The following is an 18412-nucleotide window of genomic DNA, read 5'->3' as shown; positions in this document are numbered from 1 at the left end:
TTCCTTCAACAACGTTTTGTAGCTTTCAGTATATAAATTCACCTCTTTCATTAAACTTATGCCTATTTATTCTTTTTGATGATATTGTAAATGAAATTTTCTTAATTTCACTTTTGTATTGTTCAATGCTAGTGTACAGAAATATGATTGATAGTTGTATATTGATCTTGCATCCTACATCTTTGCTGAACTTTTTTATTATTCCTAATAGTTTTCAGTGGATTCCTTAGAATTTTCTGTATACGAGATCATGTCATCTGCATGGTTTTACTTCTTCCTTTCCAATCTGATGGTTTTTATTTCCTTTTCTTGCCTAACTGCCCTGGTTAGAACCTCCAGTACAGTGGTGATTGGAAGTGGAAAGAGTAGACATCTTTATCTTGTGTCTGGTTCTTAGGGAGCCATCAGTCTTTCACCATTAAGAATGATGTTAGCTGTGAACTTTTCATAGATATCCTTTATTAGGTTGAAAAAAGTCCCTTCTATTTCATAGTTTGTTGAAAATTTTTTTTTTTTCAGTCATGAAAGGGTGTTGGATTTTTATCAAATGCCTTTTCTGAGTCCATTACGATAATCATGTCACGTTTGTTTTTTCTTCTATTGGTATGGTGTATAATGTTAATTAATTTTCAAATGTGAAACCAACCTTGCATTTCTGGGATAAATCCTACTTTGTGCGTAATTCTTTTTGTGTGTTGCTAAATTTGGCTTGCTAGTATTTTGTTGAAAATTTATTAAGTTTTTAGTTGGTATTTCCTAACTTTTTAATAGTGGATTAAGTATAATGTATGCAAGTACAATTAGTTAAATCATTGCATTTTAGCATTCACTGAGTGTTAAAAATAATCCATAAGGTCTTGACACATAGTGATTATATTTTGCTGAAGCAATGGATTTTGCTGAAGTATATATTTAAACCATATGCTACAAGACCAGTGTAAAGAGTGTCACTTAGCTAGTGAGACTAGCCAAAAAGTAAGCTTCCAAATCCCCAGATGCCTTTATTCTCTAACTTAGTTTTGTTAGGCATTTGGGGGCAAAACTATATGCTAGAGTTGCATACCTCATCTGAAGCCCGTTCCTTTCAGTGTCCAATTTTGGTACAGAGGCATATGAAAGCACGCTAAACACCTGTCCAAAATCGAGAAAAACTGAAAAGATTTAAAACATTATTGGAATCTCTCAAAGAATATCAAATGCGATCTGATTCAAGTTCCATTAAAAAAAAATTTTAGAAACCTTTTTCCATTTCTTTCACATTCAGTCTCCCATAGGAACCCATATTTGAGGTCTTCTTTTTTCCCCCATTCTCTGCTTTCCTGTATCCATTCATTTTACCTTTTAGTAGAGAAACTGCACATTTGTGACCCGTAGGCCAAATTTGGTCTATGTGTGCATTTAATTTGATAAAACATTTTAAATACAAATTTAATTAGTTTGCAAGATTTATAAATTAGGAAATGACACATAAAAATCTATGTATCTGATTTCTCTTGAAAAATTTGAGTTTGAAAAAAAAAGAAAAATTGGAGTTTGGTAAAATGGTGCCTTCATTTTACTACTGGCTGGCAGTGAATAGTGACTGCCTCCTTCAAATATGATTATTTTCTTCTAGTTTGCTGCGGTCTTTACCATTCCCTATTGTATTACACATGGCCAATTTTACTATTTATGATACAGGCTTAGCCTCTGTAGATATTGGAATTTATGACATTTTAATGCTATCCTTTTTAATATATATTAATTACGCTCTCTCAGATTCCTTCCAATTCTGCAACTTTTTCTATTTATTATATTGAATAGTATAACAAAAGTTCTGAAAGCCCCACAGGATCCCCTGAGCAATGTCTAGAGTCCAGAGATAAGCTGTGGCCTTTTGGGCCCTATAAACATGTTAAAATTCCTGTGGAGACCGCTATCTGATAAAAACAAAGGGGAAATCCAAACAACTGGTTACACTAACTTTGTATATGCAAGACCTCTTTCAGGGAAGAAAAGCCCATCTCCAAGAGAGAATAAAGGGGGAAAGTGGTGGACAGTCTGTGCCTACTGCTGTTAGCTAAGTAGAGATTTACAAAATTGGGTCTTCCTGGAAAAAGGAAGAGGAGATAGGGAAAGAAAAGAGATATTACGGTAACATCAATAGGACCAATGAAAAGGAATTATAATGTCAATCACTTAACATAAATGACATACATACCTCAACTAATGAATTAAAAGCTGTTATTTTCTCTGGAAGTGGCTCCTGTAGGGTTATGTAAATCCTTAACTGTGGGGGAAAAAAAACACCTTGTGCTTATTTCAGTCTGTTTCTTTACTTGACCCTTTAAATCTTTATTTGTATTTCTTAAAGACCTCAATTATCTTAGAACAACTGGGACAACTTATAGTATTTAATGTTTACTACAATTAATCTTTCTAGAGCACAAGAACTCCTCACCCTCTTGGTTTTTTTAAGGGAAAGGGCAGAGAGAAAGAGAGAGAGAGAGAGAGAGAGAGAGAGAGAGAGAGAGAATCTTAAGCAGGTTCCATGCTGCGCAGAGCCCAACTCAGGGCTAAATCTCATGACTGTGAGATCATGACCTCAGCTGAAATCAAGAATCAGATGCTTAACCAACTGAGCCACCCACCAGGCACCGTCTCCATCCTCTTCAGTAGTGACCATTTCAGTTAAAAGGTCAACCTAAAGACAAGACTACATAAATCAAAAACTGCATTTGGAGTACATGTACGTGTTTGGGTTACTGGATTACACTTCAGTAATCCTTTACCTAACAAGAGAAAGTAGCAATATGTATGTGATTCACAAAACAGAGTGAAGGCTGGTTTCCTAAACACGATTCTATATTCATAATTATATAATTGGCCTCAGTTTCTTTTTAACCAGTACTCTGTAAAAAAAAAAAAAACCAGACCTACTTAATAACAATAATTAATTCTTGATTGGTTACACTATTATGATGTCAGATAGAACCCAATAATTTGAACCGAAGTAGGTTAGCATAGTACACTTCAATGAAGTCACTATAGTATATATAAGAAAATTATATTTTATCATTTATTCATTTGTGTTCTTACTTCAAGACTATTTGTTAATATTTGAAATGTGGAGAAAACAGTATGTATAAACACAATCATATACAGACTCAGAACAGTTAATAATATGAAGTTCTTAGTTTGTCAAAATGAGCAATCTTTTAGAATTTCTAAAAGAAAGAAAGTTTTATTTCATCCCAAGTTAGGACGGCTTCCCAGGATAAACAATCATCATAGAGAGTCCTCCAGGGAAGGAATATTTTGTGTAGGGTCTACATAAAAAGTTACAAATCATTAGGTAAAAGACATTTCAGAAAATTACCTAATCTTAAGCTTTTGGTACATGCAGGGCTGTATGACCTTAATCTTATGGGAACCAGGGAGGTTTTTGTTTTGTTTTTTTTAAACTCTTTATGATTGAAATGCTCTTTTTTAGGTTGTTTGTAAACAAAGCAGATGTACAATGTGTACTCAAGGCAGAAACAGAGCCCATGCTTTGAGATTTTGCTGACTCTGGTAAATGTATGGCTTCCCTGAGAGCCCGTGAGCAGGACACAAACACTGAAAGTTGAGAATTCCCTTTATTGTATCAACTCCTGACCTACAGTAACGCCCCAGTAAATGTTGGCTGTAATTTTTACAATCATCACTAATATTGTCTTCTATAGGGCTCTTTACAGTGCCTTGCCTCACAGGCACCTGAAGTTTAGAATACTGGACCCATCCCCTTCCCCTCCCTGCCTTTAGCATACATTTGGCCAAATCTTCCTCTTACACAACTGGACACAGATGGTTGTTGGACACCTATCATTTTCCTACTGTCCGAACTGGTTTTTGAAAACCCTAAAACAGCAAATCTTGTTGGCTGCAAACCCCAGGGACAACAATTGTGTAACAGCTAATGCCTTGCCCCATTTTTCCTGTTCCAACTCATGTGCCCTGTTCCCCAGTACCAGTCAAAGGTGCATTAGATTTCGTATCTAACCACAAATTCTCATCAACCTAGAAATCTTAGTTTATCTACAAAGAAAACGAGCTGGTGAGAAAAGGGAGATTCCCTTCATTTAACATTCAAAGAACTACAAAACAAACAAACAAACAAACAACACCTCACCTGCAAGGTGAGCCTACTGAAACGGGAGTATGGCATACTCAAAATTCTACCCAGTTACTGGACAACGACCTTCGAGCCACTCCTGCTGCTGCGAGTACGCTACAACTGCTGCCCTTCTTTCAGAGTCCTTACTACATTCCCTCTTCCTTTGCGCTCCCAACTCTTTCCCAGACTTCCGTTCGAACTTCCCGGGCAAAGCAGAACCCACCAATCACAAACGTCTTTCCTAGGGCCACGCCCCCACCGCCCCCTCTGGGAGCCGAGTCGGATTTCGTGCACACCCCTCCTTCCTTTACGCACGCTGCGCGCGGACGTCGGCCTCTGACGCCGTCGTCGCCCCCGCGCCGAGTCCCGCCCGGGCCGCTCCCGCCGACCGTTGGGCGGCCTGCCGATGTCCCTCCCTCAGGACCTCCCCCTACCCCTGAACTGCTCTCGCGGCAGCGACCCATGTGGGAGTTCAGGCTCCTGCGGTCGCCACCGCTGCTGCTCCTCCTGCCGCAGCTCAGCCTCGGAATCGCCGCGTCCCGCTCGCAGGCCGAAACCATGAACCTGGGCGGCGGCAGCGGTGCGCCGTTCTCCCCGTCGGCGGAGGGGCGCCGGCCGCAGTGCCTGCAGCTGTCCACGGTGCCGGGAGCTGACCCGCAGCGCAGCAACGAGTTGCTCCTGCTGGCGGCGGAGACAGCCGGGGAGGGACCGGAACGGCGGGCCCTCCCTGGGGACCGGGCGAAGGAGGAGCCGCAGCCAGCGCCCCAGCATCACGTTCTCTATTTCCCGGGGGATGTGCAGGTAACCTGGGGCCTGCCTGGACACCTGTTCCTTCCTCGTGTGCATATGCGAATGCCCTCATTTCCCCCTCGTATTAGTGCGCGGTTCCTTGCCTGTCCTGAACACACCCACACATGCGCTCACGGCGTGGCTCTTCCGTTGCTCCACGAAATCCAAAACCGCCCCTGCCACACCCCTGACCCTGTGCTTCTGGAGCCCCAGAGGGAAGGTGTCCTTGGAGGGTTACGACCTCGAAAGAGCCAGCTGTTTAGTGTAGGCTTCGATGGGTTGGAATTTGAGACAGAAGGAATGAGACACATAATGTATATATACATTCGATAACTTCGTTTCTCGGAAGTGTGTGTGTGTGTGTGTGTGTGTGTGTGTGTGTGTGTGTGTGTTAGACAGGAGACAGGAATGACTTGTAAATTAACTTAGCACTTTAGGGTTCCGAAAACGCTGACAGTAATTAAAAAGCAAGCAAGTAAAAAAAAAAAAAAAAATACAAGGGTATGACACTTTCAGTTACCCTAGAAAGGGAGGGTGGGTGGAAGAAAAGGGACAGTAATTAAGCATGTCAATATTTTGATGATCACCTAAATTCTTTACTTTTGTTTTTGTATGTGATTTTATCTTAATTATTATTTTTATAGCTTCAGGCAAATATCTGTGGCTATTTTGTCCTGGAATGCCGGGTCTTAATCTGGATCTTAACTCAGAACCGCGTCGTCTAATACGCTAGCCATTAGGTATATGTGGCTGTTTAAATTAAATAAAAAATCCAGGTTCTCAGTCACACTAGCTACATTTCAAGTGCTCAGTAGCACCTAAGGTTTGTGTGTTTCCTAATGGACAGCACAAATACAAAGCATTTCCACTGAACGTTTCCATCATCATAGAAAGTTCTGTTCGGTAGTGCTGATGTAGATAGCATGGCTTGTCTAGGCAGCATGGCTAGATAGGTTTCTTATACCATGAAACAATATTACTTTATTGTTTTTGAAATTGATGCTTTAAATGATATAGTTACAAACTTTGTGCCTTGTGTCGAGTAATGGTTAAGATATATGTAATTTTTTCTCTCGTTCTTAAAACAATTGACTAGTCTAATTGACTTCTAATAAAAACTCTGAAAAAACTAGTATTTAGATTTAAGACAAGGTACTTAATTTACTCAATTGATGCTCTGTTGCTCAGTTTGGGAAAATAGCATGGCAATGCTGACAGCAGCGACTTCCAGAGATTTGAGGACCAGCTACTGTGTGCATCATAATGATGATGATGATGGTGATGATAGTAATGGATAGTAGATAGTAAAGGATAGTAACTAACCTTTCTTGAGTACCTATTAAATGTTTATAAAGTGTACCAGCCAGAATACAGTATCTTCAGATGAGGTCTAAAAAGTGCTAAATACACTTAGAGTAATACCTCCTTTCGTTTTGACATTATTCACTTCCTAATGTAGCCCGAGATTCCATTAGCTTTTTGGACAGTGATATAGTGTTGATTTATGCAGAATATGAAGTGCTTTAAAAACTCAGGTCCTTTAGAGAAGAATAGGATAATGCATCAAAAGACTTTGAGGCCAGATTGCCTAGGTTTGAACCCTGATTCTGCACTTTTTAGCTATGAAATCTCTGGCCAATTGCAGCTACCTCAACTATAAAATAGGAGTAATAATTTAGAAGGTATCAGTGAGGACTAACTATATGAATACCTAATGACTAACAGTTTCTTCTCATCTTTCTGATGACCTTTTTTATTATTGGGCTACCCTTGGGCTCAGTTTGTGAACTTTTCTACTCTACCTTTATTCCTTTAGTAATCTTTCAGTCTTGTGGTTTTACATACTATCTGTACTCTGATGACCTTCAACACTTTTGTATGTAGCCTAGATTCCTGGAACTTTGGACTTACCAGTCACCTGCACAATATTGCCTTTTGGATATTTAATAGATATCTCAAACATATCTCAAAGCAAACATGAATCTTTGCTTTTAAATCTGTTCTTCTTGCAGTCTTCCTCATCTCAGTTAATAGAATTTCTTTTTTTAGTTGCTCAAGTTAGAAACCTTGAAGTTATTTTTTAGTAACCTCTCTTTCACACTTCATATCTCACTCAATCAACAAAGTTGCTTCTCCTCCTAAATGTATCTGGAAGTGATCAGAATTATCAATTTGAAATGTAAGTCAAATCATGCCATACCACTGCTCAAAACTCTCCAATAGTTTTCCATGTCACTCAGAGTAAAAGCCAGAGAACTTGATGGTTTGTATGGCTCTTCACTACCTTTACGTTTTCCCATTCTGTTGCTTTCCTGTCTCCTTTTTCTGTTTTACTCTGCCATAGCCACACCAGCATTCTAAATGTCATTCATGGTAGCCATACTTCACCCCAAAAGCTTTGCACATACTGCCTGCAACAGTATTCTTCCAGATACCTGTAGGATTCATTACATCACCTGTCTCAAGGCTACTCAAAAGCTGCCTTCACAATGAGGTGTTTTCTGACCAACCTATTTAGTAATCATATATATGCACAGGATTCCTGTCAGTTTTTCTCTTTTATTTTTATCCATTTCATTTACTGTATTAGTTAGTCATTTTGTTTTTCACCTGTCTTCAAACACTACAATGTAAGCTTCATGTCTGTTTTCGTCACTAATATGTTTATGATGCTTACTGACTGGCATGTTGTAAATATTCAGTAGATAATTTTTTGAATGAAATAAATGAATGAATATATGTAAGTTGCTTTGAGCAATGCATGATGAAGTGCTTGATAAATCTTGGCTGTTATTATATGAAATGCTTTTGGGCTAGATTTCCTCATCTGTATCTTTGTACTTGATTCTTCTGAGCCTAATGTTTATCTATATGAAATTTACGCTGTTGAATACAGCTCAGCTTTTTTATTGATCCTTTTATAGAACCATTATTTTGCTTTGTATCATACATAGATTAAATAAGCATTCTTTCTGTATCTTTATTCTTAATTTGGATAAGTACTGAACAAAATAGGGCCAACGGAACTTTGTAGGGTACCATTAAGAGCTTACCTTATGTTAACACAGATTTGGTATCATTTGGATCTGATGGTCCATGTAATTTAAAATTTTAATTATCATTACTTTGTTGATGTTCCTTTTGCAATCATTTTGTCCTTTTTTATTCTATACTTTTTATTTTCTCATATGAATTAACAGATGAGCTGAGAACATAGTAATTCATATTTCTTTAGGTGCTCTGATTTTGGAGGGGGAATCTATTTTTTTTTAAGTAGACACTTTCCAATTTTCTTGAGTTCTCTTGAAGCCTCAGGGTGTCAAATTATACTTATCTGTCTCTCTCTTTTAAGTATAAGCTTACAATTTGATGAATTTTGACAAATGTTACAATTATGTAACCAACATCACAATCATGTTATACAACATTGCATCACCCTAAAAAGTACCCTTGTGTCCTACTTCTGTCAGTCTCTTTTCTCAGCCCCAGGCAACTAGTGATCTGCTTTCTTTCACTATAGTTTTGCCTTTTCTAGATTTTCAATAATTTAGAAGCATAGTATGTAGTCTTGTATCTGGCTTCTTTCAGTTAATATATAATGCTTTTGAAATTCATTATTATTGTTGCCTGTATCATTAGTATGTTCCTTTTTATTACCAAGTCGTTTTCTGTGTATAGATATACAGTTTGTTTACTCATTCAGCGCTTGGTGAACATTTGGTCATTTCCAACCGTTAAAGAAATTTTGTTTTCCTAAAGGCTAGGATACATAGTATGCCCTACATATATGTCCTGGTGAGTAGAAGACTCACTCCTTTACTATGTACACTACTACCACACTCACAGTACTTCTGAAACCTGATATGTGGGGTTTTTCCCCATACCAGGTGATCCTCTCTGACACTAGCTGGATATCCTACAGTTCAATTCTGACAGTATCTACCTGGAGTTATTGTCACATTTCATAAGTTAAGGACTGAGTCCCACAAGACTGCTCCCTCCACTTCAGATGCCCATCCAAGTCCCAGGTTGTCACCTGTACTGCTGACCAACTGGATATAAATTGGGCTTCCCGTGACCCCCTCCGTGGGTTCAGTTAATCTGCAGGAGCAGCTCACAGAATTTATGGAAACAGCTTACTTACTATTTACCCACTTATTATGAAAGGATGTGATAAAGGATACAGATGAATATCTAGATGGAAGAGATGCATAGGATAAGGTATGTGGAAAGGGGTATGGAGCTTCCATTCCCTCTCTCAGGGCACCATTACCCTAGGACCTCCATGTGTTCACCAGCCTAGAAGCTACCCAAACCCATATTTGGGGATTTAAAAAAAATTTTTTTTTAATGTTTATTTCTGAGCGACAGATAGACAAAGCGTGAGCAGGGGAGGGGCAGAGAGAGAAGAACAGAATCTGAAGCAGGCTCCAGGCTCTGAGCTGTCAGCACAGAGCCCAATGTGGGGTTTGAACTCATGGACCGCAAGATCCTGACCTGAGCCAGAGTCGGATGCTTAACCAACTGAGCTACCCAGGAACCCCATATTTGGGAATTTTTTTTTTTTTTTTTTTTTTTTTTTTTTTTTTTTTATGGAGGCTTCATTGCATGGTCATAATCAATCATTAACTCCATTTTCCAGTCTCTCTATTGAGAATGGAGAGTGGGACTGAAAGTTTCAAACTTCTAATCATGTCTTGGGTCTTTCTGGTTGACCACTTCCTATCCAGGAGTCTACCAAGAGTCATCTCATTAGAGCAAAGATGTTCCTGTCACCCAGGAAATTCCAAGGGTTTTAGGAGCTCTGTGCAAGGAGCCAGGGACAGGTGTGTGTATGTATGTATATGTGTGTGTGTGTGTGTGTGTGTGTGTGTGTGTATTCTATTATTTTGCACTTGATCATGTGCTCTGGGGTTTCTTGTGCTTCTTGTTGGGCAGCCTTATTAGGCTATTATGGTCCTTCTAGCTTGCTTACTTGGGATGTCCACTTTATGCTCAATAAAGATGTCCCCTTCCCCCATTTTTGATGGAAGTACAGCTCGTATCCCATATAGTTATCCTTGCTCTGGTGTAAGAATAGCTCGCCTAGCTTAAAACTTTATCTTGAATGTCTCCAAACTATTGGAGACACATGCATGTCAAGCTTTCCTAAAAATCTTTTGTACTTTTACTTCAATAGCAGTATGGGGTGGGCCTATAAGTTTTTGCAGGTCAATCTACCTGTGAAGTAACCACCTCTTAATTGCTCCAAGACATTCTTTTGCCACTTGTCTCACTGGTGATGAAGAGAAGCATGCCCCACTAGAAGCATTCCCCCTTAAAAGGTAAATAAATGCATTGCCTTCCCAACTGGGATGAAAATTCTCAAAAGAAAATGCTCTCTTCCTGCAGTCTTTAGCCTTTTCTGTAGATTGGCCTTGTTTTAATAGCCTGAGTTGCAGAACCAGCTTTGGCTACCTTTAGCAAGTCCTATTGGGATGTCTCTTTTTAGAATATGGGAGTACTTATCCATTGTTTTGAGAGCTGCAAAGGTTTTGACACAACAGTAACCATCCTGTTTTTATGTTTTATGTTTTAGTTTTATGCATTAAAAGCATTTTCCCCCTCTGATCATGTAACCTGGGGCTAATCAAAGAAAATACCAAGTTTTTAGATTTACCACCTCCTATGTGGTAAATTGTGAGAATTGTAAAATCTTGAGTTCATGTTGGCTCATTAACTAAATAACTATATAATATAATAACTGTAGTTTCTAGGATCTCCATTTCCTTAGCTATATAAAGGATTTAGATAAGCCCTTTCAGATCTAAGCTCCTATTTTAATTATATGTCACAAATCAATATGCAGAGTACAGTAGCAGAATCCATAAAAAATTAAGTGATAGCCTTCTGAGAATTAAAAGTTTTTACATGTATGACAAAATAGTCAACATTAATGAGATTACAAACTGTTAAGAAGGACTTGAGCATCTGGGAAAATTATCAAAGGACATGAAACCGAGAACAGAAGAAGAGAAAGAAAATTGCCAATAAACATAGAAAAAAATTCAATCTGATTAGGAATCAAAACATGCAAGTTAAAAGTAAGCTATTTTGAGGTGCTTGGGTAGCTCAGTTGGTTAAGCATCTGACTTTGGCTCAGGTCATGATCTCACAGTTTGTGAGTTCAAGCCCATGTCAGGCTCTGTGCTGACAGCGCAGAGCCTGGAGCCCACTTCAGATTCTGTCTCCCTCTCTCTCTGCCCCTCTCCTGCTCGTGCTCTGTCTCTCTCTCTCAAAAATAAACAAACATTAAAAAAAAATACATATATATATATAATAAAAGATAAAAGTAAGATTTTTTATCATAGTAGAAATTTTTAAAAAATTGATGCTAATAGCCACTGTGGGTAAGGATGTGGGTAAATTCTTATATACTTCCAGTGAAATGTAAATTGATATTAATCTTTTTATGGAAAGTCTAATAATTATGATGCAAATCTGTATTTATGATATGGAACCATGCCTGTAATATATTTTTAAGTGAAAACTGTATGCATAAGCTTGTTGAGGGAGAAATAAAGAATGCTCTTTTTTTTAAATGTTTATTTTGAGAGAGAGAGAGAGTGTGCATGTGTGCAAGTGTGCGAGGGAGGGAGGGGCAGAGAGAGAGGGAGAGAGAGAATCCCAAGCAGGCTCCGTGCTGTCAGTGTAGAGCCTGACTCGCCGCTCAGTCTCAACAACTGCCATCATGACTTGAGCTGAAATCAAGAGTTGGACGCTTAACTGACTAAGCACCTAGGTGCCCCAAGAATGCTCTCTTACATATGTATTTGTATATGTGTATGTATACTAAAGAAAACTGGAATACTAGACTCCAAAGGTTTAATAATGATTACTTCTAATTGATAATTTTATGGAGGATTTTTCTATCTTCCTTATGCCTTTGCATATAGACAGTTTTTATAGTGAGTATTTTATTAGTTTTAGTTTTTTAATAGAAAATATATGCATATTGTTAAAAATTCAGTTTCTTTAAGGTTATACATTGGTAAGTAAATCTCCTTTTCACCCCAGTCTCTCCAATCTCCCATTTCTCTTCACCAAGGCTACCATTGTTACTGATTTATATGTCTTTCCAGAGACATTCTATGCTGATGCAAACTTTTTAAAAAAAGCACAAGTGGTAGCATAGCATACAGTGGATTTTTAGCCCTTATTTTACAACCCGTGTTAGTACTCACACATGTCTATTCTTTTGAAACAAATAACCTTATACATACTTAATTATTCATGCATATATGCAAGTATGCCACTGAGATAAATTCCTAAAAGTGGAGTTACTAGGTCAAAAGAGAAGTTCATTTAAAATTGTTCCACATAGGGGTGCCTGGGTGGCTCAGTCAGTTAAGCATCCAACTTTGGCTCAGGTCATGATCTCATGGCTCGTGAATTCGAGCCCCTCATGGGGTTCTGTGCTGCCAGCTCAGCCTGGAGCCTGCTTTGGATTCTGTCTCCCTCTCTGCCCCTCCCCCACTCATGCTCTGTCTCTCAAAAATGAATAAACGTTAAAAAAAATGTTTTTAATTCTAAAATTGTTCAACATATATAGTTTATGGCTGTTAGAAAAAAAAGGCAAATCACAACTCTGTTTCTCTTTTTCTCACATCTTGTATCCAGTCAGTCAGCAAATGCCATTGACTCTACTTTCGAAATACGTTCAGAGTCTGACCACTTTTTACTGCCTTCATTTCTACTACCACTTTTATTCAAACTACCTTCTTTTCTCAGGATTATCCTTCAGTAGCCCCCTACTGGTCTCCCTGCTTCAACTCCCAACCCTTCAACATAGGAGCCAGAGTAATCATTTCAAGACATAAATTATTTCAGCCCTCTGTTCCAAACCCTACCAAGCAAAACCCACAGCCCTCATACCTCCCCTCCTCCCCAACAATCTCTCTGACTTTGACTTTTCTATTTGTTCCTGATACGGAGCTATGCTAGCCTCATTACTGTATCTTGGCTCTACCAAACATGCTTCCACTTCAGGGCCTTTTGTGGTTGCAGTTCCTTATGCCTGAAATGTCATGATTCACTCCCTTGGTTCCTTCTGTTCCTTCTCAAGTAGCCGCCTTATTGGAGACCACCCTGTGTTTTAAATAAGAATCTTCCACCCTCTCCAAAGCCTTGTATTCTTTTTGCCCTGCTTTTTAAAAATTTTACTCCATTGCACTTAACTACCATCTAATGTTTTGTGCCGACTACTAGCCGCTTGTGGCTATTGACCACTTGAAATGTTAGTCTAATCAAGGAATGAAATTTTTAATTATATTTAACTTTAAATTGAAATCTAAAAACTGATACTCAGTTCAGTTCCTAGAAAACTTTTAAGTATATTTGAACAACTTGGATAAATGAGTCTACTTTTTTGACTGTAAATTTTACGAAATCTAAATTCAGATCTAGTATTTCCAATGAAAATTCAGCATCCAAATTGAGATGTGCTATAAGTGTAAAATACACACTGGATTTCATAGACTTTGTAAGAAAAAGAAATGTAGTAATCTCTCAGTTTTTTATAATGGTTACATGTTGAAATTATAATATTTTACACATCTTGGGCTCAAATACATTATTAAAGATAGTTTCACCTGTTAACTTTTTACTTTTTAAAATGTAGCTACTAGAAATGTGTGGCTCATGTTATATTTCTGTTGGACAGTGTTGCTCTGTTTACTTACACAGTAGTTTATTGTGTATCTCTGTACTAGAATGTGAGCTCCATGTGGGCAGGGGTTTAGTCTGTTCTCATCTATACCCAATCAGTAGGTATCCAATAAATTTCATAAAATAAATGAATAAATCTGAATTTCCTCTTTTTTTAAAAAAGCTACTATGAATACAAATTAAAAGGAAAACAAAATTTATGTGCATATCCTAGAACCTGAGCAAAAAGTTACTACTATATATAGAATGCTTATAAATAAATAAGATCCAAATAAAAAAGGGCCAAAGTTATGAACAAACACAAGTAGAAATCCAGGTCGTTAATAAATATATAAACAAAGTTTCAACTTCATTCAAATTTTCAACAAATCCAAATTAGAATAAGCTATCCTTTGCCTAAGAAATTGCACAAAGATAGAAGAAAAATTATACATATCTCTCTGGAAGACAGTATTGTAGTCTGTATAACTAATCTTAAATTATGGATATTTTTTTACCCTGTTTTTCCATATCCAGGAATTTATTTTTAAAGAGATAATCACAGATATATAAAAAGATGTTTCTATGAACATCCATTGCAGCTTTGTACAGATGAAACCTTGAACAATGCAGGGGTTAGGGGCACTGACCCCCACATAGTTGAAAATCTACATAACTTTTGATTCCCCCCCAAATTTAACTACTAATAGCCTACTGATTAGAATCAGAAGCCTTACCGATAATGTAAATAGTCAATTAATGAATATTTTGTATATGTATTATATGCTGTATTCTTACAATAAAGTGACATTTTTCTTAAGAAAATGTTATTAAGGTGGCATTTGGCTACTCAGTAGGTGGAACATGCAACTCTTGATCTTGGGGTTGTGGTTCGAGCCCCACATTGGGTGTAGACATTACTTAAAAATAAAATCTTTTTTTTAAAAAAGAAAATGTTATTAAAAAAATCATAAGAGAAAATACATTTACAGTATACTGTATGTGTAGGAAAAAACTTGCTTATAAGTGGACCTTCACAGATTGAATGCATGTTGTTGAAGGGTCAACTGTATGTAATACAAAAATGAAATCAAATTTAGCATTCAGTTCATTCCAGTAGTCCAAAGAGGGGTGGGGTTCAGGGTAACAGCTTTAAAGGGAAAATATTTTTAAAGTTCTGTCTTGGTCAAAAAGTCTGCTTAATAAACCAGTTTTTATTTTCAGTTAATATGTTAGGAGTAGGAGATTGTATGTATACTAAATAACATTTATTTAAAATTATTTATAATCCTTTTAAGGTAAGTTTTATTTTTAAATTTCTACTGTGCTATTTAGCTGTATCTCATAACCCTGTCTTTTGATGGTTTTGGGGTTTAAACTGATTAAATGATTTGTTTAAAATTCTATCAGAAAGTAATGACATATTTGTAGTTTTCATTTCTAGCATGTTAACCATGGGTCGGTCATATAACATCCCAATTTTCTCCACAATAAAAATGGGAAACTATTTTGTGGAAATAATTTTATGTAAATGTGTATTTAATGCTTGTTTCATCTTTCTTACCTTTCAGAATTACCATGAAATTATGACTCGTCATCCTGAGAATTATCAGTGGGAAAACTGGAGTCTAGAAAATGTGGCCAACATTTTAGCCCACCGGTTCCCCAATAGTTACATTTGGGTGATAAAGTGTTCTCGAATGCATTTGCACAAATTCAGCTGCTATGATAATTTTGTGAAAAGTAATATGTTTGGTGCTCCAGAACACAATACTGACTTTGGAGCTTTTAAGCACCTTTATATGTTATTAGTTAATGCTTTTAACTTAAGTCAGAACAGTTTGTTATCAAAGAAGAATGTGAAAGATTTGAATCAGGACTCCAAAGCATCTAATTGTAGATCCAGTTCTTCTCACACTACTAATGGTTGCCAGGGAGAAAAAGAGAGGACCTGTGAAAAGTTTGATGAGTCCGCCATGAGTTTTTATCCACCATCACTAAATGGTGCTTCTTTTACTTTGATCGGATTCAGTAAAGGTTGTGTTGTTTTGAACCAATTGCTTTTTGAATTAAAAGAAGCCAAGAAAGACAAGAACATAGATGCTTTTATCAAAAGCATAAGAACAATGTACTGGCTGGATGGTGGTCATTCCGGAGGAAGCAATACTTGGGTTACTTATCCAGAAGTCTTGAAAGAATTTGCACAAACAGGAATTATTGTTCATACCCATGTAACACCTTACCAAGTATGTGATCCAATGAGATCTTGGATTGGAAAGGAGCACAAGAAATTTGTTCAAATACTTGGAGATTTTGGTATGCAGGTGACTAGCCAAATTCATTTTGCAAAGGAAGCTCCTTCCATAGAGAATCACTTCAGGGTTCATGAAGTATTTTGAGACTACAAGAACATTAATGTCCTTGTTCAGTGGAAGAGCAGAAGCACTTTGAGTGTTATAAATTCAGGTAGTGAGATCTAATTCATAGATGCACTGTCAGTTTTTCGGGGGCGGGGGGGTGGGGGGAGGAAGCACACATTCCTAAAGAGTGTAATGTGCAATAGTATTCCTTGCTCGTGAATGTGAACAGTTTTTAATTTGGATTGGGTTAGAATTAGTTCATTTGAAAAGTAAAAGGTGATTTGTGACAACCTTACAAGGAGATACAAGACCCTTAGGAATGAAAGTTATGATATACTCCTTCTAAAAGGTAATGACAATTGTTATTGTTGGAAATAGTTTATTTTCTGAGTACTAATGTTTGGAACTAATTTTGGTGACACTAACGGTTATTAGCTATTTTGGCACTCAGAACTCCATTTTTCTTCAAATAAAGCAAAGGCACACTGATGTTTTCCATAATTCTGGAATAACTATATCCTGCCTCTTATGTTTTATAAACTCATAGTCATCTTTTAATGTGCCACCAAGTGTTTTTTTTCTTGAAAGTCAAAACGTATTTGTTTCCACATTTCCAAAAACATGTAGTAATGTACAGTTGGTTTTTAAAAACATTACACTTAAGCACTGTGGCTTTTAGATAAGACATTTGGGACTTGACTCTTGGCCAAAAACAAGTTCTTTGGCAAAATTGTTTTAATTAGAACATAATTAGGTATACTGCGTAAAAATAGACTACAAATTTAAAATCTTTTCATCATATCAGTCTTTTGAAAGAGATCAACTTAGGTGAAATAAATATATAACACTCGATTTGTTACTGCTCTATTGAAAAGGAGGCAGATTCTATACATCTAAGTCAGTGTTTCTCCAGAAGCTTGATTTTGTCTGCCAAAAGAAAGCAGCTCTCTTTGGCCAAAATGCAAAATTATATTGCTATAAGAAAAGTTACAAGGGAAAGTTTGAAGACACAAATGATTTAGTTTTGGCTCAAAAACTGAATTTGCTTAACACTGCTACATAATTTGGGTGAGGTTTCCTTCTGCCTGTTTTTCTTGACCTAGATAAATACATTTTGAGAAACCAAGATCTAATGAGTGTCAACTAACACTGACAGCTGTATGATTACAATAAAAGGTGAGCGGTCACTTTTTTATTGCTTATTAATAATTAGCTTTTGCAGGTCATGAAATAATTAAGCAGGCATTGCCGCTTTCAAATTGATAAAAAAAAGATACCGAAGCTTAATATCTTAATAACCCAGAGGACCTAAATTTATAAAATACAGAATTAAAATGTTAATCTCTTGGTTTCTTCCCAGATTTATATTTTAATGACTCTATAATACATTCCAAATATTCAAACTTATCAGAATTCTTGCTCACCAAATGCTTAGAAATGACATCCCTTAATTGTATAAAGTACAGAATAGTATCTCAATTTTTTTTAAGGACAAGTTAGTTTATGTTGGTTCAATTTCTTTACCGGCTTTTAAGACGAAAAATTCCCAGTAAGGAAACCAGCAACCTGATTCTAGCATTTTATTACCTAATCTTAAAGTATCATGATTGGTCGGATGGCTTCTTTCAATGTTTAATAATCCTTGGTTAAATTCATGTGTATCTAATGTTAAGTAGCTAAGTTACTGAATGCACTACTGAGGGGGAAGGAAAAGCACTTATTTCACAGGATTAGGTAAAATGGAAAAAAGACTTTTGTAGAAGGATTTATCTTAAAAATCTGAGATATTTAAAAATCTGGGTTCTTTAGCTATCTAGTCATATGACTGCTTAATTATAATTGTTATGTGTTCAATGGATGTTAAGAATAACTCACTGGACACCTGGAACTGCCATTGCAACAGGATGAGAGTGTTGAAAGTAGAAATATTTTCTTGAATGAAAACATATTCCAGCCGATCCATATTCAAATATTTATGACTTCCAATTTGTTCTTTCTCTACATTTGTTTAAAACTATTGTAAATGTTAGTGTATCCTTTTGGATTGTGCCTTTGTGTTTGTGTCATGAGAATCAACTGAGAAGTCATATAGATAATGTGAAAGTTGTTACCGCCACAGCATGAATGTACAATTGTATTAAATTTAATCCAGAGAAGTCTGTTTGGATGTGCTTTATGTTAATAGATTTGTTAAAATTTTTAGATTGTTACTTGGAAGGAAGCTATTTCTATCCACTTTGCTAGTTTAGGTTTGTATATGTCTTCATTAACCTTCCATGTCTTTTCATATGAGCAACTTTGAGTCTTTCCTGTAAAAATACATTTCTTCTCTCCTTTAAGTTGCCCCCCAAAAATTTGCTTTATTTCCATTTCTTTTGCTGAATTTCTTGTGGAAGAAAAACTCTCTCAAGTAAGTAGGTTTTTCCTTTCATGTGCTAATAAT

At 36.7% G+C, this 18412-nt stretch overlaps 1 protein-coding gene across 1 annotated transcript; it reads left to right on the top strand.

Moving 5' to 3' along the window:
* Positions 1-4494: 4494 nt before the first annotated feature.
* Positions 4495-18125, top strand: CC1H2orf69 (chromosome C1 C2orf69 homolog). The gene is made up of 2 exons (XM_047872563.1): positions 4495-4936; positions 15181-18125. Exons 1-2 carry the CDS (start codon positions 4598-4600, stop codon positions 16006-16008), a joined length of 1167 nt encoding a protein of 388 aa, XP_047728519.1. The 5' UTR covers positions 4495-4597; the 3' UTR covers positions 16009-18125.
* Positions 18126-18412: the final 287 nt, after the last annotated feature.

This window comes from Prionailurus viverrinus, chromosome C1, assembly GCF_022837055.1.
Source record: "Prionailurus viverrinus isolate Anna chromosome C1, UM_Priviv_1.0, whole genome shotgun sequence".
Taxonomy (NCBI): domain Eukaryota; kingdom Metazoa; phylum Chordata; class Mammalia; order Carnivora; family Felidae; genus Prionailurus; species Prionailurus viverrinus.
This window is presented reverse-complemented; position numbering and strand designations above follow the sequence as displayed.

Coding starts and splice junctions, on each gene's coding strand:
- CC1H2orf69 (XM_047872563.1), top strand. CDS start 4,598: ATGTGGGAGTTCAGGCTCCTGCGGTCGCCACCGCTGCTGCTCCTCCTG. Junction 4,937..15,180: donor ATTTCCCGGGGGATGTGCAG/GTAACCTGGGGC, acceptor CTTACCTTTCAG/AATTACCATGAAATTATGAC.